This window comes from Peromyscus maniculatus, chromosome 9, assembly GCF_049852395.1.
Source record: "Peromyscus maniculatus bairdii isolate BWxNUB_F1_BW_parent chromosome 9, HU_Pman_BW_mat_3.1, whole genome shotgun sequence".
In the NCBI taxonomy this organism is placed as follows: Eukaryota; Metazoa; Chordata; class Mammalia; order Rodentia; family Cricetidae; genus Peromyscus; species Peromyscus maniculatus.
The window spans coordinates 100,717,277-100,740,187 of NC_134860.1; the positions used below are offsets into that span (position 1 = coordinate 100,717,277).

Below are 22,911 nucleotides of genomic sequence, written 5' to 3' on the forward strand. Positions count from 1 at the left end.
TCATTTTGGATGTCGGACGGTGGTGGCACACGCCTTTAATCCCAGCACTCGGGAGGCAGAGCCAGGCAGATCTCTGTGAGTTTGAGGCCAGCCTGGGCTACCAAGTGAGTTCAGGAAAGGCACAAAGCTACACGGAGAAATCCTGTCTTGAAAACCAAAACAAAACAAATTCATTTTAGGGACAAAATATCATCTATGCTATGCTGGCTTCAGAACTGCTATGTAGCCTAGGATGATCCTGAACTTACAATCCTCCTGCCTCCACTTCCAGAGTGCTGTATTTAAGTTGTGTACCGCGATGTCTGCTTTATGCGATTCTGTGTCTTGAACCAAGGGATTCGTGCATAGTAGGTTTGGTAGTTTGAATGTAATTGGCCCCCATAATCTCATAGGCAGTGGCACTATTAGAAGGTGTGGTCTTGTTGGAGTAGATATGGTCTTGTTGGAGGAAGTATGTCACTGTGACGGTGGGCTCTGAGTTTTCATATATGCCCTTATTCATGCCCAGTGCCTCAGTCCACTTCCTGTTGCCTTCTGATCAAGATGTAGCCAGTACCATGTCTGCCTGCACTCCGCCATGCTCCCCACCATGATGATAATGGACTAAACCTCTGAACTGTAAGCAAGCCACCCCAATTTTATATTTTCCTTATAAGAGTTGCTTTGGTCATGGTGTCTCTTCACAGCAATAGAAACCCTAACTAATACAGTGGGCAAGCCCCATTTTGGGGGGCATTCCCCTTTTGTCCACCTCTATCGTGTGTGTGTGTGTGTGTGTGTGTGTGTGTGTGTGTGTGTGTGCATGCAGTATGTGTAGGGCCAGGTGAACCTCTGTTCTCAGGAGTCATCTACCTTGCTTCTTAAAGACAAAGTCTCTCATTGGCCTGGAGCTTGCTTAGTAGGCTAGGTTGGCTGGCTAGTCACCAAGTCCTGGATATTTACACATCTCTGAGTAACCAGAGCTAAGATTACAAGGTAGTGCTACTACACATAGCTTCTGTCTGTCTGTCTATCTATTTATGTATATCTATCTATCTATCTATCTATCTATCTATCTATCTATCTATCTATCTATCTCTATCCATCCATCTATCCATCTATCATCTATCTATCTATCTATCTATCTATCTATCTATCTATCTATCTATCTATCTATCTATCTATCTATCTATCTATCCATCCATCCATCCATCCATCCATCCATCCATCCATCCATCCACCCACCCACCCACCCACCCACCCACCCACCCACCCACCCACCCACCCACCCACCCACCCACCCACCTATCTATCTATCTATCTATCTATCTATCTATCTATCTATCTATCAAGCATGTATTCTGGATCTCATGTGCACAACAAGCCTTTTACTGATTGTGCTCTATCTATCTATCTATCTATCTATCTATCTATCTATCTATCTATCTATCTATCTATCTATCTATCTATCCATCCATCCATCCATCCATCCATCCATCCATCCACCCACCCACCCACCCACCCACCCACCCACCCACCCACCCACCCACCCACCCACCCATCTATCTATCTATCTATCTATCTATCTATCTATCTATCTATCTATCTATCTATCTATCTAAAAAGCATGTATTCTGGATCTCATGTGCACGACAAGCCCTTTACTGATTGTGTTCTGTCTGTCTGTCTGTCTGTCTGTCTGTCTGTCTATCTATCTAAAAATAGTGTATTCTGGATCTCATGTTCACGGCAAGCACTTTACTGACTGTGCTCTCTCCCCAGTGCCCAAAGTTGTTTAAACTTCTCATAGCCACTTAACATAAATTAATGCCATTGTATTTGTTAATAATTTATATATTGACAAACTTCCGTATTTCCAACAGTGGAAAGTTTTTAGAAAATGGCTCAAATATTTCCTTGGTGTCATGAAATACATAAAATCTGACTTATGATGAACTATAAATCTAAAATTTAACAGTTTCAATAACTCAAATGAAAAAAAAAAATCCAACCAACCAAACACCAGCAAAATAAATAGTAACTATCTAATAAATACATGTAAAGCTATGCCCACATACATTGGAGTCTATAGAAGATAAAAACTAGTGAATTTATTATTGTATAAAAGATGAAAAAGGCTTCTGGCTAAGAAGACAGATGCAGACTCATTTCCTAAATGCTTCCTTCTGTCTTTGGCATATGTATCTATGAGAAGACACATCTTTAGGTATTTATTTTCATGATTTTTCTACCCCATGCTTAAGATCCCATCAGTGTGCTTTACTGATATTTTTATTTTCCCACACAGGAAAGTTATGACTGTGTTATAGGTGGGTTTTATGCTTCATAAGCTGTTTACATTGTTTTTCAAGAAATTATCTACACAGATATTAGACTTTATCACTGTATAAAAATGTACAGTGGTTTTATTGACATGTACATTCCAATATGTTTACAGCTGCAAGATAATGAGGCACACTCAGTATTGCACTTCATTAAAATTTCAGGCTCAAACTTAACCTAGAAGTTTAAATGAAACTGCTTTTGTAATTTAGTTCATTCTTATACAGGACAAACATTGATAGCTTTATATACAGTGTGATACTTATTACATTTATAGGCCTTACTAACACAATTTTTTTTTAAAATAACAGTCTAGGAAATAAACCAGAATATTCCTCTTTTTATCCCCACCCGTGATGCAATTGTACAGGATTACAAAAAGGCAGTATACAATAAACAGTGATTATTTTTCTTTTTTTGCTCGAAAGCCAGCATCATTCTTAGTTCATGAGTATGGTGATCCTTTTATATCAATTATCTATAAATGTCCAATGCTTCACAGGCCAATGACGGTAATGGCCACATGCAAACACCTCACAAGTTTGATATCTTGGTTGAAAAGAAGATAAACCAAAATAACAGGGAAGGTTCCGTAGCAAGAATTATGTACACTGTATTTGGCATCATTCTTGCACTGTCAATGGTTCATTTTCACGGATGTAAAATGGTCCCGTTCTTATCCTGAGCAGAGCGTAAACTTCACTGCGTCTTCCCAGTGGATGAAGGCAACTATTCTCTCTGTAGACAAAGAATCTGAATGTTCTAAAAAGTGTGAGCATTTCTGCACACTCCACACCCCAGAGCAAACTCTTCCCCAGTGGGTGGATGAACAACGTGGAGGGGACATTCAGTTCCTTCTAGCTGTTTGCCTTTGGGACCTGTATACATTTTGAAGGAGGTAAAGGAATGTAATTTTAAAACACACCCACATAAATGTCATATGAGTAAAAATCAAGTTATTAAAAGAAATAACATGACTATGGATAAACTAATAATAATTTTTTCTTACCACAAATATGTTCACCATGAAAACGGCAGCATGAGAGATCATGTATCTATATGAGATAATAGTAAGTGAAATGGCCCCTGACCCAGAACATCCTACCCAGAGGACCACTGAGCTACAATTCTGCATGGGAAAACAGGACATTTTTGTGGGGGAAGTTTGTTTTACAAGTGCAATCAAACTTAAATATAAATAAACCATATTCACATCGACATTCACTGAAGAAAAATTTGTACACTGGCAAAATGGGAAGACTGGTAGTGAGTGTCATTTGTTAAAAATGTCTGAAGAGAGATTAGTAGCAAACATTACAATAACAGACTGTAGTAATCTGGAAAGAAACACTGTGGGAAAGACACCAGCTTGAAATCAGGTAGGCTTATACTAATGTAAAAACAAAACCTGATCTTGTCTATTAAAAAATTTAAAATGTATTATAGATAAATAGTATGGTATAAGTATGTGATTAATGTTAGCCAGTATTACCATTACCGAACAATGACAGATTGATCTTGTAAGAAGAGGGCAAGGCATGGGTGTAGGTATGTGAAGACAGCTAATCTCAGAGGAAAAACCAGTTGCCGGCTTGGGCAATGGTCTGAGATGACAGTGACCAGAGCAGTTACACGACTTTGAACAAATACAGGCACAGGTCCAGGATGGGGTCAACAAGGGAGGGCACCAGATGCTGGATAATGAGTTGATTCTGTTTGTCATAGATCATAAACTGGAGCAGACCTCCTGTCTCAAACAACACTGTAGATCTAGTGAAGGAAATGATACCATCTGTGGTGGCTTCTGCTTACTGCACTGATTGGGTTTCCACAAGATAAGGGGCCATTTACTTCATAATCATTTACTGCCTAAGTGTGTGAATAGTGTTGCCAGGTACTTGGGTTTGAGAGAAGAACAGTACATGACCTGTATTTTCAAGGAGCTCAAACATTACCTGACACTATGGTGAGAAATAGTAAGAGTAAAAGTAAAAACAAATGAAGTAAAACATCTGGAAGCACTCTAGTGTTTACCATGGCACTGTCCTTTTAATTTTTTCATCACAGCAATCCAACCCTATTACCACCATTTTTTGTATAAAGAGACTGAGGTGCAATTAACTTAATTATCCTTATTCCTAGATCTCTGTCACTCATTAGATGGACACAGCAATATTTTACTTACATGGTGGTATGAACATTAAATATCCTGGCACCAAGGTAATAAAATCTTTAGGCATGGACATATGGGAATTATATTATAGCCTGAATATTCTGATGGCCCACAAATTCATGGCATTAGGAGGTGGGCTCTTGGGACGTGACTGAGTCAAGAGGGTGGAGCACATAATAGGAATGGAATCATTATAAGTGAATGGACCTGGGAGGCCTTCTGTCCTATGAAGAGCACAGCAAGAAGGTACTGACTAGAAACAAGAGAGTGGGCCCCCTAGACACTAAGCAGCTTGCCAGAATCTTGAAGTCAGACTTGCCCAACTCCAGAATAGTGACAGATACACTTGTTAGTAAACTTGTGAATTCATGACATTTGGTAGAGACTCTAAAAAGACTGCGACAGTCTACTTCAGCTCCGCATCTCTACTGCTGTCCTCATCCACATATTAGATGGGACCATGAATAGAGTTGAGGGTGGTACAGAATTGCTCCTCCATCCTTTTAAGCACACTGCATATGGCTATCTTCTCTACTGGTATGGCTGTACACTCTAACTTCTAGTCATTTCAGTTCTCTGAATAGCTGACAAATGGGAAGGTGTGAGGCTGGGTGAGCAAACTTTAGGATACGTGTTGATACTTATGATAGCTTAGGTCAGTTCACTAATTTCTTTAGGATCAACTTTCAATTTGTGAACATGGAGATAATACTCTCCACTTTGGAGGTTTGAAAAAAATTAAATAAGAAAATAAATATGAAAACGCCCAGGGGCTGAATATTAATTAGTTCCTTTCTCTTTCCTTCTCCACTCTTGGGCTGCCTCACTCCTGTGACTCACAACTGGGTAAAGGACAAAGTCCCTCTGTAGTATGACTTGGTCATCTGCACACACATGGAAGCCCTGCCCTGCCCTGGCCTCTCATCTCAGCTACTACCCCACCACTGTGTCCTTTGGAATACTTCTTCTTTGCAAACATCACTCTTGGCATTTTTGTTTTAAGAAAATACCATTTCCATCATTAGTAAAATTTGGATTTTCCCAGATGATTATGCTTGCCTTCAAATTTTCTCAACTCAAACTGGTTGTTGCCTAGGCTTCTCCCATGACCTAAGGCCAGGAAGCATAAAGGACTTTCTCCTGGCTCCTGTTTATTTCCAGACTTTGACTACAACTTCTACTGAATACTCCACTTTCCTTCAGAACTAAGATACTCTGATACTCCCTGCTCTTCACTCCATTTGCTGACGTTAGCTCAATTGTCTTCCTCATTATCAGGCTCTCATCTTCATTTACTGACAGTCATCCTAAATACTCTGGTCTCTCATATCATTTTCAATTTACTTCTTTCCAAGTCTGCTATCAATTAGAGGGGATTTTTATGGGGATCAGTAAAACAATTTTTATCTGACACAAACAAATGGCAATATATTTAATATGACTTAAAAGTCAAAATATTAAAGGGTTTTTTTTAAAATTATAATCACCTATTTACTTTCCCATCTCTACAATTTTACCCCAGTTCTCCTCAGTAGTTAATCAATTAAAGTTTTCTTGTTTCTTGTCTATTTTGCAATATTTACTCATGCACATATAAATGAGTCTATATCCCACTTTTCCCTTTCTTCCCAAAGGCAGCACAGTGCAAACACTGATCTGTGCTTTGCTTTTCTCACCTATGCTATGTCTTAGATCTATACAGATCAGCACAAAGAGGCTCATCCTTTGCCTCCTCCTCCTATTTTTAAATCCTATTTTTAAATAGTAACTGGCAGTGTTTGGTATCATCAGCCAACTCCCTTCTTGGACCCTACTGTTATTTACCAACTTTTACTATTACATGAACTGTTGTAATGAGCCCTGGATATGTGCCTGTTTGTTCTCCCCTACAGTATGTCCCATAGTTAGGACTGCAGGGTGGTGAGTATGAGAGGTGAAGCCACTGCACTGATTTCTAGGGGACCTACCATTTGTACAAGCCAAAGGTGGGAGGTGTGCTTTCAAGGTGGAACAAAACTATATATTGTCACTGTGTATTGTATCTATACTAACTACAGACACAGCTCACATAAAATTCTCCTCTCCTTCTTATTTACCTCTCTCTACCCCCTAACTCTCAAGCCTGGTATTTTCTTCCCTATGACCATGAGGTTTCTGACATCTTACAATTTTTTTTTTTAAGACTCTTGGGTTTTGTGTTCTTTTTTCCTTAGCCTGATCTCCATGGACAGCCATTTCTTCTGTATTCTTGGTGGACTCTAATTTTCCTAGCTTTCTGGTACTTACTGTGCTGCTACTTTCCAAGTAGTCTACATCATCTGTCTACCTTATGGAAAACTCCTCAAGGAAACAAATAAACAAAAAGCCCAAAACACCGTCCCTGCCTCCCTCCCCCCCCAAGGGGAGGGCGCAAAAAAAACAAAAACAAAAACAAAAACAAAAACAACAACCCCCCAAACATCACAAACTGGGCCTGGTGGCCAGGCCTGTAGTCCCAACCGGTCAGGAGGCTAGGGCAGGGAGACTGCAGATTTGGGGCCTCTGCTTGGGCTACAGAGTGAGTTTAGGCTAGCTTGGGAAACCTACTGAGACCTTGTTCCCAAATAAAAACTACAAAGACTGTATTCGATGGTATTTGCTAGTATATGAAAGGCATCATAGTTAATCCCCTCCACCCCCAAAATCAATTAAAACAATCCTTTCACGTGGTTCTGCCATGAATTTAAGACATTAAACTTCACACAGCTTGTTTTTCCTTCTCTGGCAGCAGACTTTTCTAATTCCCAGTAGATATTGCTCTTGTTCCTCAGGAGATGGTTCATCCTTCACATGACCTCAGCATTTTATCACATTCAGAAAGCTACCATTAGAAAGTTTAAATCCCAATACTCTATAGATCATGAGTGTGAGCTGAAAATATTGAAAACATACCCGCAGGACAGTGTGGGAGTTCTTCCTTAGGAATGCTAGTCATTCTTTGAAAATCATCATGACAAGCATTACAGAAGTGTGTTGTTCCAAAACAGAAGAAGACAGCCACTGAACAGCAGTAGCGACACTTGTATTCCAAAAAGTCTGTTCCATGTTTGGGACACATCTACAACAAAAGATGAGAGAAACACAAGATTATAGTGAGGTATTTCAACTATACTTACAATAGCTGAATACATGTATAGTAGACTTAATAAGTGCATAGCTTATTAATCAATATTTTGAGAGTATATGTAGCTCTGAAAGCTGATTGAAAAAACAATGGTATAGGCTAAAAAAATTAATGAGTAAACGTGTGGCCCAAAAGATCTGACCAAAGCCTCAAGTTCAAGTTTAATCTCCCACACATTCTATCTGACTAATGAGCAAACTTATTTCCTCATGAATGCTTTATTCACCTAGCAAGTTGCACAATAATATTTTACTATCTACCAATCTCATGGGTATACTATGAAAGTTTCATTAAAGATGGGAGAGCCTAAAAGTTTGAGTGCAGGTTTATGAAATGAAATAATTTTTTCCCTTGTTTAAATATAGTATCATGCCAGGCAGTGGTACACACCTTTAATCCTAGCACTTGGGAGGCAAGGTAGGCAAATCTCTGTGAGTTCGAGGCCAGCCTGGTCTACAGAGTGAGTTCCAAGATAGCCAGGGCTGTTACACAGAGAAACCCTGTCTTGAAAAACCAAATCTCTCCCTCCACCCACAAATATATCATTTCATGAAAGATGACTATAGAATGAAAATATTGAAAAGAAATAACATACATGAACAAATTTGGAAAATCATGTACGATCCTGATATATATCAGAATACACCACCTGCAGGGGTGGTGTGGGTCATGGATAATTGGTCTTATTTTAAAAATAGATTTTTGACTAAGAAAAGGTTTATTTTTATTATTTTTATTCTGTGTAGGTGTGTGTGCCGGCATGTGTTTGTCAGTAGGAGTACAGGTGCCCTTGGAGGCTAGAGGTTGTCGATCCCTCAGAGCTGGAGTTAAGGAAGGTTGTGAGCTGCCTGATGAGCGTGCTAGGAATAAAACTTGGGTCCTCTGGAAGAGCAGCGGCAAATGCTCTTAAGTGCTAAGCCATCTCCCCAGGCCCAGCTCTGACTCTTTGATAGTGTCTAATAAAATGTTCTCCCTACCTGAGCCCTGGACACATCAGAACAGGCACCGCAGATGAGCTCTCTGGGGTCATAATCATCTCCTTGTCCGGCTTCAGCATCACAGCGAGCTTCACCACCAAAATACGCCTGTGGAGAAACCATGTTCACGTGAAGCTAGTGCACGGAGACAATGAGGCTGCAGTAAACTCCAGATCGAGACTTGTCTGTTAGCCACTCCCTCACAGTGCCAGGTAAACATGTCTATACTGATGACTGCAGGGAGAATCGGGGTCAAGAGCAAAGCTAGTCATTCATTTATTCTTTTGTTTTTTTGAGACAGGCTTTCTCTAGTAGCTAGTAGCCCTGGCTGTCCTAGAACTTGCTCTGCAGAACAGGCTGGCCTGAAATGCAGTTATTTGCCTGTCTCTGCCTCTCAAGTGCTGGAATTAAAGGTGTGTGCCACCATGTCTGGCTTACAATAAATTCATTGTAATAATAAATTTATTAGTCCTAATTTATTAATAATTATGCTAATTTTGGAATGCAGACATACTTTCAGAAGGAGGGAGTCTGAACAATTGTGCTCTTAAAGGAAAATAATGAGAGAACATACAATATTCCAAACAAGTATGAGGAAAAATGTATCAAGTAAATACAAATGATGCTTTTTCAGGGCAAAGTTGGGAGTTTTTCTCATTTTTAAATCTTAAACAACATATTCCTTTTTAGTGCTTAAAACATGCTTATCAATTCCTAAGTCACAATAATACATAAGAAAGTGTGCCTGACATAAATTAGGACAGAATTAAAATCCTAAGCTTAATAAGAAGCAAACGTATCAACTGAAGCATTTTCTGATCATACAATTTTTGAAAAGAACAGAAATTTAATGAATTCTCTTCAGAATACTGCTCATACTTATAACCTATACTATATTCAGAATTCAATAATATCCAATATGAACTCCAGAATGAATAAAATTATCCTGATGGCCAATTTATTTTTACTTGTTTAGGGCACAAAACAAATGAGGCCAAGAAATTAGGACAAATTACATGTCCATCATGTCTGTAGTCAAAAACTGAGAATAAATAAGATGAGTCAATATAAATCTATTCTCTGTCCTAGAAAAACAGGTCAGAAGACAGACTCCATTGATGCCGAGTTTACAGATGGTCATTTGTCAGCTAAATTTGGCTCTACCAGTATGTCATTTCTCCCAGGTCAATTTGTGTATTCCAGCTGCTTCAGCTTTCCACATCTTCTACTCGGCTTGACTTCTCAAACACATGACTGTTACCCCAATGGTAGCACAACAGTCATTTATGATGTTTGCACAGTAATCACACATAAATAAATGATATTTTATTATTTGTAACAATACTGCTTTTATAAATATATACCCTTAGTCTTTCCATATATATATATATATATGTATATTCATGTGCCTGTCTATCATTTACTTAGCCTTCCATTCATTATTTTTATTTTCTTTATCATACTGCAGGACTGTGTATCGTTCCTTTACTCATTCATTCATTCTCTAATTAATCTAGTATTCATAGTATTGACTAAGCATCAAGTACTGGATATAGAGAAATGGAAACAATACATTCTTTGTCTTTACAGAGCTTAAAAATGGGGCAGAGAGACAAGTAAACCAACAAAAATAATGTAGGTTAAGTGTTAAAATGGATGTATGCAAGACAATGAAATTGTAGGCAGAGATAATGATGCTGGGAAGTGTGAGCCCATACAGAGGAGGAGAAACTGGAGCTGAATCCTGAAGTAGAGTCAGATGGAGCACATGTGTGTATACAGCTACAGTGGAATTTAAATGTGCAGCAGGGGTACAGAAGAACATTCTAGAAGGAGCAGTGAACTGTGTACTACCATGGGGGCCATCAGTGATGGAGCAATCATGGCTGAATCTGGGGAAATGTATATTGTTCAGTATATTGTTCTTATTGGAGGTGAGAATGCAGAGGTAGAGTGTTACAAGATTAGAAAAGAAGAATGACCCAGATGGATCTGAGCTTTAGAAATACTAACCTACTAACAGCAAGCACTATAAGGGAAGGAATGGAGTTTAGGGATACCACAGAGAAGCTCTGGAAGACACTATAGTTACAAAAGAAGACAGAGCTGCTCAAGACATAACTGAAAACAGAGACTCAGAAATCTGCAGGCAGAATCAGAGGACTTTGCACTGGGGAAGTGAAGGTTGATGTATACTATATCAGATGCCATCATTCAAGTATCTGTGAGACATTCAAATGTCTGGTAAATAAGCCTCAAAGAATTGGGAAGGTCCTAATGGTGTAAGGGGTAGGAAAAGTCACGAATGTTTCAGAGGTCACCCAAAAGAAGGAGGTACAGTCTAGTAAGTAGGAGAGCTGCTAAAACAAGAGAGATCCACAGATCGGCATTAGAGCAGCTATTTAAGAACCAGTTGTACCAGGCAGCAAGGGACTCATCACAATGGGAAGTATCCTTTGTATGGAAATACTGCAAACTTTAGAAAAAGTTTGTTTAGGTAAAAAGTATTGCTGTCTCCCCAGTTACGTAAATTACTTGAATTTGAAACACTGCATCAAGATTTCTCAATTCAAATTTCTAGCTTAAGTTTTAAGAATAATTAGATGTCACTATACAATTTAACTTAATTATATGGGCAATCTCCAGGGCTTAACTCTTTAGGCTACTTTGTAGCATACCTTTCTGCATTTGTAGCAAACATAATATGCATATCTATTCATGGCATAGCCAGCTGGATCATTATAAAACCTGACACCAGGAGTTGTGATTGCTTCACTTTTATGTAGACCTTCATATTCCAATCTCATTAAGGCTTTTCTTCTGACATCTTCATAGAGCTCTTTTATTGGATCAAGCAGGTCTTTTAATACTGTGTGATTAATTTTGTTCTGAAATACAAATAGTATTTTTAACAGAAGCATTTATAGAATAGTTCAACAAACATTTAGTGTGCACCCAAGTGTCAACCATTGTACCAGGAGATAACTAGTTAGAAACATGGTGTCTATAAAGCACTAATTAAAAATAATTCTGAAAAGTCCTTAAAAACTTTTTTTGCCAAGATCAAGGAAAATTGGAGAATCAGGACTCTGCATAAAAATTTCCATTTTTTAGCTTTGTTATTTCCTGACTGAAATCTATCTCCCTCTGTCTTAGCTGTTCTGGGAACAAAGGTTATCTTGCTGCCACGATATGATACATGACCTCATGTGTGAGTTGTGAGTGCAAGCTGGCTCCTTAGAGATGGGGTAGTGTCAGGTTAGAGATGACTAGTACTCTCTGTACTATTTTCTCTGCCTTTTCTAGACTCCTAAACATGACTGTTCCGTGGCCCCATGAGAAGGGAGAACGAAATACTGTAATTTTTTAATATTCCCTAGTCTAACTAAGCAATGATTATGGTAAGTTTTTTCATACTAAGTCCATTACAACAGCTTGTACTTAACAAAACAAGATACATGGAGTAGACACTGTTACATTCTTTAACAAAGGTGCTTTATTAATCATTATTAGGTTGCCTAAGCAATTCCCTACTTCACTTACTGCTTTATAGAAATGTGTTGTAATGCCAGAGAAATGTTCTTATTTTAACTAGTTCTAAGAGCATCTGTTCTAAAGGTACTAAATGTCAATAGTTCATTTTTATTTTTTTTTTATTTATTTATTTTTTTTTATAGCAGATCTCAGGCCCTGCAGGCACCAGAGGGTCCTTTCTCTGTTAGTCACTCATAGCCATGTCATATGTCATAACCCTCAGTAGGTCTGAACAGTGATGCGTCCACCACTAATACACAATGATGCTTACATTAACATTTCTCCTGTCATATATCATATATTTAATTCAATTTAGATAGCTTTTACTTGACAATTTGGTGACAATAAATGTGTTTCCTCCCACGGAGGTCTAAATGATAAGAAAACAGTCTACCACTGAGGTATATCTCTAATAACCCATAACTACTCTAGGGAGATCTTACAATATTTCAGGTTCTATTTGGATGAGGACAGAAACTAACAGAGGCTAGGGGACAGGAAACAGGAACAGGAAAGGACACTAGGAGATCCTGGTAGCTACCTGAGATAAAAGCAAAGATAAAAAGAAATAAAACATAGGTAAGTAAGTTCAGGTTCCTTCCACACCTTGCAAATGGGACATGATATGAATCCAAATGTTATCCTTGGCCCAAGCCATCTGTTTTCCAAAACCCGCCGACAGCACTGTAAGTGGAATACATGACTGCAGTCCAGCTAAAAGAAGAAAGAAGGACGTGAGCACAGCACTCAAGTAACCGGGAGACTCTTCAATGTAGGCGAGTTATGTGACGGAGGCACTTCAGTACTGAGAGATCTTAGGACTTCTAGAAATTATTCATGGTACACTATTGACTAGGTTTTCAACTTATAATTTTTCTAATCATGCATTAATGCCGCTTATATAAGAACTACATATGTAAAGTAGGCTAGGTCAGGGAAATGTGAAACTAATTAGCTATCATATAGATGAAAGACACTGATTTAATGACTTAAAATTTTGTTGAGACTATTCGTTATCTTAGAATCAGTTATAAGAATTAAAAATACACATAAATGTCAAAACTAAAACTCTTATTTAGCCAATATACTGCTAACCTCTATTGTGTACTGAATTCTATATCACTACATACAGACTAGGTACATATATTATGACATATTGTGTTTCAGAAATTAAGAAGAGCTTAGCTACTTGAAACTAATCATTTCCCCCTTCATATCACTTTATACACAGGTTTATAAAAATCACCAAGTAATAGGTGGACCTGCAGAATGGAAACAGAACATGAAATAACAGAATTTTTTTCTCAACATATATCAATGAATATATATTAACAGGAAATTTTTCCTTGGCAAACTAAAGGAAGTTCCAATCATCTCTATATTTAAGAAACATGTTTATATGTTGTCCTGTTAAAATCTAGGCACACTTAAAAGCTAGGCGACCTGAATGGCCGGGGCTGCAGAGAGGGCTTCAGTGAAGCAGATCATGCACATGTCGTCAGCATCTTGCTTCAGTGTGGTAGCATTTTTATCACAGCCGTGCAGACAGGGCAAACAATGTTCTTCGTTTTTAACACCTCCACATGGATGTCCACAAGGATGTGTCTTACTGCAGGCTATCTTAGCATATTCCTATTGAAGACGAAATTGCAATGGTGTTACAATGACTAAGGAGGGCATGTACTACTTTACAAGAAATACCTATTAGAACAAAATAACAATGATTATTCTATGCTTTCACTATAGACTAGGATTAACAGAGTTTTTCTTTTAATAGAATTAAAGAATTTGATTACATATAAAGGCACTAATAAAAAGTGAACTATGATTTTAACGATTTGGAGTCATACATAAGCATGAAGCATAAAGTTCTGATGTAAAACTCTCCTAGTCACCAGTCTCTTTTGCCAAAATAGGGGTTAGAAAATCCAAACAACAAGTTACTTATCTCTCACAATCTGAATACCACCCAATCCAGAGCATATTTATTCAGGATTCAAAAACTCTCAGATACTAGAAGTTTACTTTAGGAAAATAAATGAGCAAAGGAACTCTGGTCAGATATATGATAAATTCTTATGTGTGTATGTGCATGTGCCTGCCGTCTGTGCATGTGTGTTGTGTGTGTGTTTGCCTATAGAGGCCTGTGCTGGGATTCAAGCCTGGGTCCTCTGCAAGAGTAGCAGGTGCTCTTAGCCACTGAACCATCTCTTCTGCCCTATGTGATTAGATACCTTAACTGTTTCCAGAACAAAATTAAATACTTAGGATGGTGCTGTGGGATGTTCTGTATGTCCTGTGGGAGTCTGTTCTCAGGTTCCTCGTGGCTTTACCCAGCAGGTCCGCATAGAGGATGATTAGGACCATGGGCCTGAGTGCAGGTGTCTGAGATGGTCTGCACTTGGCTGTGCTGGGGGATGGTCTGTATGTCAAGTTGCTCTGATTGGTCAATAAATAAAACACTGATTGGCCCGTGGCTAGGCAGGAAGTATAGGCGGGACTAACAGAGAGGAGAAATAAAAGAACAGGAAGGCAGAAGGAATCACTACTTGCCAGCTGCCACCCTGACAAGCAGCATGAAAAGATGCGGGTAAGCCGCGAGCCGCGTGGCAGGGTATAGATTTGTGGAAATGGATTAATTTAAGATATTAGAACAGTTAGCAAAAAGCCTGCCACGGCCATACAGTTTGTAACCAATATAAGTCTCTGTGTTTACTTGGTTGGGTCTGAGCGGCTGTGGGACTGGCGGGTGAGAGAGATTTGTCCTGACTGTGGGCCAGGCAGGAAAACTCTAGCTACAGGATGGTGATGAGTAAGCGACACAAAAGGTCACCTTTGGGCTGTGACAAAAGAAAACTGTACTGAGGCAGAACTACAACCCTACTTACAATACATGAAGATGCTTTGTGAGACCATATGATCTTCCTTCCTGGGATGGCCTGACCTCTCACTAGCTACCTACCTGGCAGTCTGCGTCAGAACAAACACTGCCCACAGCAGATAACTCTGTTCCACTCCGGGACCCACAGAATCGGCATGCTTCTGAACTACTTGTGGTGGGTTTGCCTAGATTCAAGCAGAAGAAAAATCTTCCATGAAGGCATGTTTTTTTATATTGTAATACAGCTAATTTTGAAATAGAAAACTGGATTTCTTTCAGTTACTAAAGGCTGTAAGCTACATTAAATATAAAGAAAATAATCACCGAAGGCCTAAGAAACTAAAGATACATCTAATACAAAATAAACTTGACAGGTTTATACCTTTTTAGCAGAAGAAACAGACTATATATCTAGTCAAGTTAGTAGACTGAGCAGATCTGGCAATCCCTTACTCAAAACGCAAAACACTAGATAAACATTCTAATTAAAAAAATTAAAGTACATAGAATAAAGGGAATTTTTTTTTAGTATTTTATATGACAAAATTACATGACAGTACAAAATCTGACTAGATTATAAAACCCGAAAAATAGAAAATATCTACCCAAGAAACTGCATTTCAAAAAGAATTTAAATATGTTGAGATATTTAAAGAAGGGTGAGAATTCCTCAAAATAAAGGCCTTGATTATTTTCACAAATGGGCACACAAATTTTAGAATCAATCACTGATTCCAGAAATGACTGCAGAACATACTTGGAAAAGAAAAGTAGCATTTATATCAAAAAAGATGGTTTGACATGACATTTATTAATGTAGAGAACTGACAGATTATGGGAGAAAAACAAACCAGTTTTGAGAAAAGGCTCATGTGGTAGCATGAATGGCACCTTCATACAGTTAATTTATTCAGATTTATGCCCAAGGCCAACAAGAGAAATTTGTGTCAGTGGGACAAGTGGCGGACAGCAGTTGTGCTAAAACCCACAAATTTTCACGTTTTGTTGTAACATTAAGCTTGTAATATGTAAGATTTTATTTTATAAAAAATTAGAATGAAGCCAGGCGGTAGTGCATGTCTTTAATCCCAGCAGCCAGGAGGCAAAAGCAGGTGGATCTCTGTGAGTCTGAGGCTAGCCTGGTTAATAGAGAGAATTCCAGGGCAGGCAGGGTTGTTGCACAGAGAAACCCCGTTTCAAAAACCCAAAACCCAAAATCAAACCAAACCAAAGAACAAAAACAAAAGTGGAATCAAAACTGTTTGAGGTTCAAATGTACTAGACACATATAAAGTATTGCTTAAAAGATTGCCTAGTCATCTTTATTATTACAACAGAACTATTGAGAAAGGCCTGAGAAGCACTAAATGTATAAGACTCTAAGAAGGGTCACAAAATCATAGGGCTTTACAGTTAAGACAGGTACTAGTGACATAGACATGGTATCCAGAGTAGTGCATTCACTTTTACACTCTTCATTAAAGTGGGAGGCTCACTTACAAAGATTTATATAGTATAAGGCAATGATTCTGCAGAGGTTAAGTCCCTGTGGTGGTTTGAATATGATGGTCCCCACAGGCTCACATATTTGAATGCTTCACCAAGGAGCAGAACCGTAGGGTTAGAAGGATTAGGAGGAGTGACCTTGTTGGAGGAAGTATGTCACTGGGGGTGGGCTTTGAGGTTTCAAAAGCCCACACCAGGCCTGGTTTCTCTCTGCCTGCCTGCTTGAGGATCAGGATGAAAAGCTCTCTGCTACTTCTCCAGCACCATTTGTGCCAAAATGCTCCCCACATGACGATAATGAACTAACCTCTGAAACTGTAAGTAAACCCAAATTGAATGTTTTCTTTTATAAGAGTTGTCTTGGTCATGGTATCTCTTCATGAGGCCATGGAACAGTAAGACAGTTACCTGGCAGGTTAGTGACAAATGGGGTTTCGTGACTTATAGTCTGATCCTCTTTCTAACATAGATGACTGTGTCTACCAAACATACATGGTCAAAGGCTATCATTAAGTATCTAACTTATTATACATTGTAGACATGGTTCTTCCTCCCCTTTTTAAGTTATGACTCAACATTTAATTCTCTTTTACCTGTGTGTTCTCGGAATTCCACCATTGCCTTCATTGTTTTAGAATCTGCTAATGCCATCAACCAAAACAGTTTTGTTCTACCACAGCCTTCATGAAGGTCAACCTTTATAGCTTCTTCTTCTTCTTTGAAGACCTGTTGTTCCATTACAGAAAAAGGATAAAGGTGTTTGTTTCTGGGTAGAAGCACAAACCTAATCATCAACAACAATGGCTTTCTTTATAAAGCACTGTAAGAAGTTCTAGACCTCTCCAGTGCTCTCTTCAGTCTTCACAACAGCTCCAGGTTTATAAATCAGAGTGCCAACTAAGTCTTGGAAAAGAAGCATTTGCTCAGTTTATAGTTAATAGACAAGACAACTGAGAGCTCAAATAAGGCCACAAATTCCAGTGCCCATTCCCCCTAGTTCATTCCTACATCATTTCAGAATTCTTTTCATGTCCCAGATACTTATCTGGGTGTGAAGACAGAAATCCCACCTGTCTCTGGTGAGTTTTAGTTCGTCGGTGCAGATGAAGGAATCTGTCACAGTCAGTACATAAATTTCCACAGATGTTGCATAAGATGATAGCTGCAGTTTCACCATCATCATGGTTATCACACATAGGCTGGAGGAAGATATTTTCACATGCTACATTAGACTTACAAGAAAACCTCAGACAAATATTTATGATACTGATAGACTGTATTTTAAAATCTGCAATACTTTTAAAATTTCAGTGTTAAACAGAACTATTGCAGGTATATACTGAGCTATCAAAATGTCTCAAAACTATCCAATAAGATTAATGTGCATGTGGTGTCAATGGTTAAAAGGAAGATGTAACACTTTATTTAGTGACTTACTGGTCTCCCAGTTACATATCCAAATTCCCTGAATGATAAATGAGTACAGTTTATTATAAAAACTTAAACATTTATCAGAAAATGTTGAGAGGGCTGACATCATGCCCCCTCTGAAATGACTAAAGCTATTTATTCATAAGCCTCCTCGAGTTACAAAGAGGGTATGTCACATTGTTCCTTTTATTGTTTTTCTTCTTTTAGTCCCAAGAATAATCACATTTTAGAACAAATCAGTCAGGCCTCAAATTTTGTTGATATAAACATCAATCAGAGGAGGGAGTTTTTTATATACTCAAATACAAGCCCCTAGATTTTCTAAAGTGTAAAGTACGTTTATGAGGTGAACTTGGTCAAACTGGATATGTTTTCAAGAGTTTGATCTGCTGCTTTCCCTACAAACTAACACTAACCACAAAGAAACAAAGTACTTATGAACAATCCTGACCTTACCATTTGTTTCTGTTGCCCATCTTTTCCCATCCACCTTCCTGATGACAGGCGATCCACATGGTCCTGATCAAGAACACACAGCGATGCGAGAGCAAGCCAGAGCTGTAGGAGAAAGGCAGCTGTATTACTGATGATGTATGGGAACACACTTAAGAAGTGCTCACTGTCTGACACAGACAACAACAGCCAAATAAATGCTGGCTCCGTTTGAGAATGTATAGACTCTCAGGAGCATCTGCATTTTCCTGATGTCACTGCAAATGTGCCATGCTCCCAGTGGATACCAGCTGAGCAAAGGATTATTTCTATACAGAACCATGTTTTCTACCTGACATGAAACTGTCCTTTATCAATGATGTACGAAAATCAATCATTTACAGGAGTAATATTTGCTGTACATGTTTACTGTGTATTTTTTCCAGCTACTTATGTATTTAAAGCTCTATATTCCCAATGCAGCTATTTAGTTTTGCAGTTCCTTAAGTAGCTGGGTATATATTAAGTTTTTCCACATAATAACAGTTCTTCAGAAGTTTCTGTTGTCTCAAAGGGCCTACTTTGTACATTTTGCCATAAATTAAAGTCTGATAATCTTTAGAAAGAAAATCTGAGGTGGCGGGACAGATGGCTATGCAAAGGTAAGAACCCGAGTTCACACTGTTCGACCTCATGTAAAGCAGGGCATGAGGAAGTGCATGTCTGTAATCCCAGTGCTCCTGTGCAAGGCGAGATGCAGAGACCAGGAGTACCAGAAGCCTTGTGGCAAGCCAGCCTGCTGTCTGCAGCAGGAAACCATCAAGTGACTCTGTCTCCAACAACACCTGAGACTGTCCTGACCGCCACACAATGTGCCATAGGCACACAAGCACCTGTAATCACACAAATGAACATACACACTCAAACATGCACACAGGTCATCACACACATATCATCACACACATGTACACACACAGACACATGCATATAAAACATTTTAACATTTCTGAGGCATATAAAGAGTGAATTTTAGTTTTATATAGAATGATATATTCAATCATTAGTGAAAAATTGAAAAAAAATGAACAAAAAGAAAATCTATATTAAGTGAAAAGGAAATACAGAATGAAAGAATCCATGAGTGGTAGAAAGGGGGTAACTGTAAACATTGTTTAAGTGTTATACTCATTAGCATGCTAACATATAAACCAGCTTTTTCTGTTCTAACAAAACATAACATCTTCTTTTACAGACTTTGGAGAATTAATCTCAAAGATTCCTATTCGTGTGAACTGTTCCTAATGATGTCACACTGCCTCTACTATCTTAAATCACCTTTGGAATGATATGGCTCAAAAACCTAGTATGTTAAAAATTAGATGTCTCATTTAAAGAATGCAATTCTATTTCCTCAGAAGTTCAACCCCACCTAACTAAAATTGGCATGTATTGTTTTAAAACATTTTTAGATTTATTTATTTTATGTGCATGAATATTTTGCCTGCAATGTATATATATATATGTATGTACACCACTTGTATGTCTGTGGAGGTAAGGAGTGGGTGTCAGATCCCCCAGAAATGGAGTTACAATAGTTGTGAGCCACCATGTAGATAGACGATGGGAACCGAACCCGATTCTCTGCAAGAGTAACAAGTGCTCTAACTGCTGAGCCCTTTCTCCAAGCCCAAGTGCTGTCTTGTAAAAACAAAGCATACAAACCCAGAAGCTGAGCGAGAGCTTTTCATTAGAAAGAACTGTGTAGGAGGGAGTCTTATCTCTTAAGGATCATCAGTTTGTCACAGCATAGCGCTACTACTCAATTTACTGAGGTAAGCTACGGTAAATAGGTCAGTAGAAAGATGATATACACAACATCACTTAGACTTTCCTAATCAGCTTAGCCTCAGCTTCCTAAATAATAACAAAAGTTGATAAAAGTGCCATAGTGAACAGTGATTACTACCACATTTAAAACATAACATTTTTGATGAATACCTATTTAACTATAAATGTGGACAAAGTTGACTTATTGATTACAAACACATAATGATATAGACCAAATTTAAAACGATAAAAACTCACTCTAGTTGTTGCAATACACCTCACTGGAGACCTAAATTCTTCTTCCATCTTGGTCAAGGCAATGATGGTCTCTGCAATAGCATTTTTTGTCACTCGGGACCAAGCTTCTGACAGGTGACCCTATTGAGCAGGGCAGAGTATCTTATTAATTACCCAGAATTGTGTCATCACACCAAACTCTTTTCTCTAAATTAACACCTCTCACCAAAGAGAATACTTATAGCAAGACCATGAGCTTCTAGAGAGGGGCACAAACTATTAAGTCCTTTACAGTATCATGAAAATTCAATTGCTAATCTCTATTTTGATGATTTTAAAGTGAATAAAAATTTAAAGCCTCAACACTGTTTTCCTGTAGAAAAAAAAAACACTTTATTTCATATTTGGATAAAAATAAGAGGGACAAATATGGTTTCTATGCTTGGAAGTTTTGGCTATAAAAACCTCGGTATTTATCGTGAAACATATATACCTAATAATTACTAAATTAATTGCTTTCAATGCTATTTCTAGAACCTAAGAGTATACATACATAGGTTCAATCTATGAGTGCTTTTATTTGGACTATATTTCTTTCTTCTCAGGGCTGGAAATTCAACCCAGGACCCTGTGCATAGCTATGCAGATTTTTTTGAGTGTTAAAAAAAAGATTTATTCATTTTGGGAGTAGTCAAGATGTCTCGGTGGTTATGACTTGAGTGCTGCTCTCCCAGAGGACCTGAGTTTGAATCCCAATAACCCATGTCAGGCAATTCACAGCCTGTAACTCTAGTTCCAGGAGGTCTTACACCTTCTTCTAGTCTCTCCAGGGAACTGTACTTCTGTGTACAATCCCTTCATATACTTGTAATTAAAAAATATTTTTAAACATTCATTTACTTTTTATTTTATATGTATGAATGTTTGCTTGCATGTATGTATGTGTTCTGTGTGTGTGTAAGCCAGTGAGGATGCTGATTCCCCTGAAGTTGGAATGACAGGCAGTTGTGAGCCACCATGTGGGCACTAGGACCTGAACCCAGGTCCTCTGCAAGAACAGCCAGTATGCTCAACTGTTGAGTCATGCTTCTAGCCACACTTATACAGATTTTTAATGAGCACCAATACTTTATTACGGAATTCAGGTGTTCAAAACATTGTTAAGCATTTTCATTCAACAGACTTTCTGGAAAATGTCCATTTGCTATGAAGCCTAAGAAAATGTCAACAGTTAAGAAAAATAATAGAACTTCAACTTTTCTACAGAATCTCATAATACATGCAGTCAATTTGTTAATGGGCAATTAGTGCATTCTCCTTTAAAATGCCTTTTGTTCCCTATGCCTCCTCCTCAGGATGTCTCCTAATGACACAGTGAAATGTGAGACAAGTGACCTTATGGGAGTCAGCACTCAGTGGAGTAAGTCCCTGTTCCTTACAAACCAGATTTCCCCCCAAAGCCAATTCCTTAAGATAGTGGGTACAGGACATAAGTAAAGAAATATAAAAGCTTAAAACCTTGAGAACTGAAGAGGATGAGAAACTTCTACTTCCAGGAATCTTCCCTACTCATTTTTGGATTTTCAATACAGGTTCTTTCTTAAGTTAGGAAAAATGCATTTTATTTTATGTTTTAAGGTCCTGGAAAACTTACCTAAATTATCAGGTAAACTAACTAGGAGTTTGAAATGAATACACTTTAATGACAAATTTACCATCCACTGACAAGACCAAAGGCACAGAGGTGAGCACTCTAAATAGTCTTTAAATAAAGCTTTAAACACTAATCATGTACTTTTCTTAATTTAACAGAGTCAATCAGACTCCTGTTTAGCTCACTGCTGTTGTCATCAGGAGCAAGGGAACTTACTGCAGCCATATCCTTGATAAGCTTAATGATGATCTCTGAGATCTGAGTAGGAGTTGAACCTTTCATCCACCAATGACTTTCACCTCGGCGGAGGTAACTACAAAGAAAACAATGTTATTTCCAGACAGAGCAATTTAATTGTTTAAATGACTGAATTATTAGAATGTTTTTATTTTGTTACACTTTTATTCATTTACTTTGTGTGTGTATATGTATGTGTAAATGTGCCATGGCACACATGTGGAGGTCGGAGGACAATTTTCAGAGGTGACTATCTCCTTGCACTGTGTGGGTGATGAGGATCACACCCAGGCTGTGAGGCTTGGTTGCAGGCGCCTTTACTCACGGGCCATCTCACTAGCCCTTATTTTTATTTTTGAGACAGAGTCTTGCTAGGAAGCCTACACTGGCCTTTAAGTTACTAATCTCCTTCCTCATTACATGAGTGATGGCATTACAGGCAGGTTATCCAATTAGGACATTTTGTTATTCACCTGTGTGTTTATTATTTTCACGTGTATGTGCATGTGCTAGCATGGATGTATATGCACCTAGGCA

The 22,911-nt window shown here is 38.3% G+C and overlaps 1 protein-coding gene across 32 annotated transcripts in view; it reads right to left on the reverse strand.

Annotated features, from left to right (window-relative positions):
- Nucleotides 1–2,369: 2,369 nt before the first annotated feature.
- The window catches only part of Mycbp2 (MYC binding protein 2), a 245,859-nt gene continuing 225,317 nt past the window's right edge, over nt 2,370–22,911 (reverse strand). For all 32 annotated transcript variants that reach the window (XM_076545493.1, XM_076545490.1, XM_076545488.1 and 29 more), the window contains 12 exons: nt 22,354–22,450; nt 20,505–20,624; nt 18,444–18,545; nt 17,627–17,755; nt 17,150–17,282; nt 15,132–15,235; nt 13,613–13,801; nt 12,776–12,883; nt 11,314–11,523; nt 8,636–8,743; nt 7,427–7,592; nt 2,370–3,200 (listed from right to left, as the gene is read on the reverse strand). In XM_076545493.1, the coding sequence (XP_076401608.1) occupies nt 3,085–3,200; nt 7,427–7,592; nt 8,636–8,743; nt 11,314–11,523; nt 12,776–12,883; nt 13,613–13,801; nt 15,132–15,235; nt 17,150–17,282; nt 17,627–17,755; nt 18,444–18,545; nt 20,505–20,624; nt 22,354–22,450 (1,582 nt within the window). In that variant the 3' untranslated portion in view covers nt 2,370–3,084. The remainder of the gene's footprint in view (nt 3,201–7,426; nt 7,593–8,635; nt 8,744–11,313; nt 11,524–12,775; nt 12,884–13,612; nt 13,802–15,131; nt 15,236–17,149; nt 17,283–17,626; nt 17,756–18,443; nt 18,546–20,504; nt 20,625–22,353; nt 22,451–22,911) is intronic.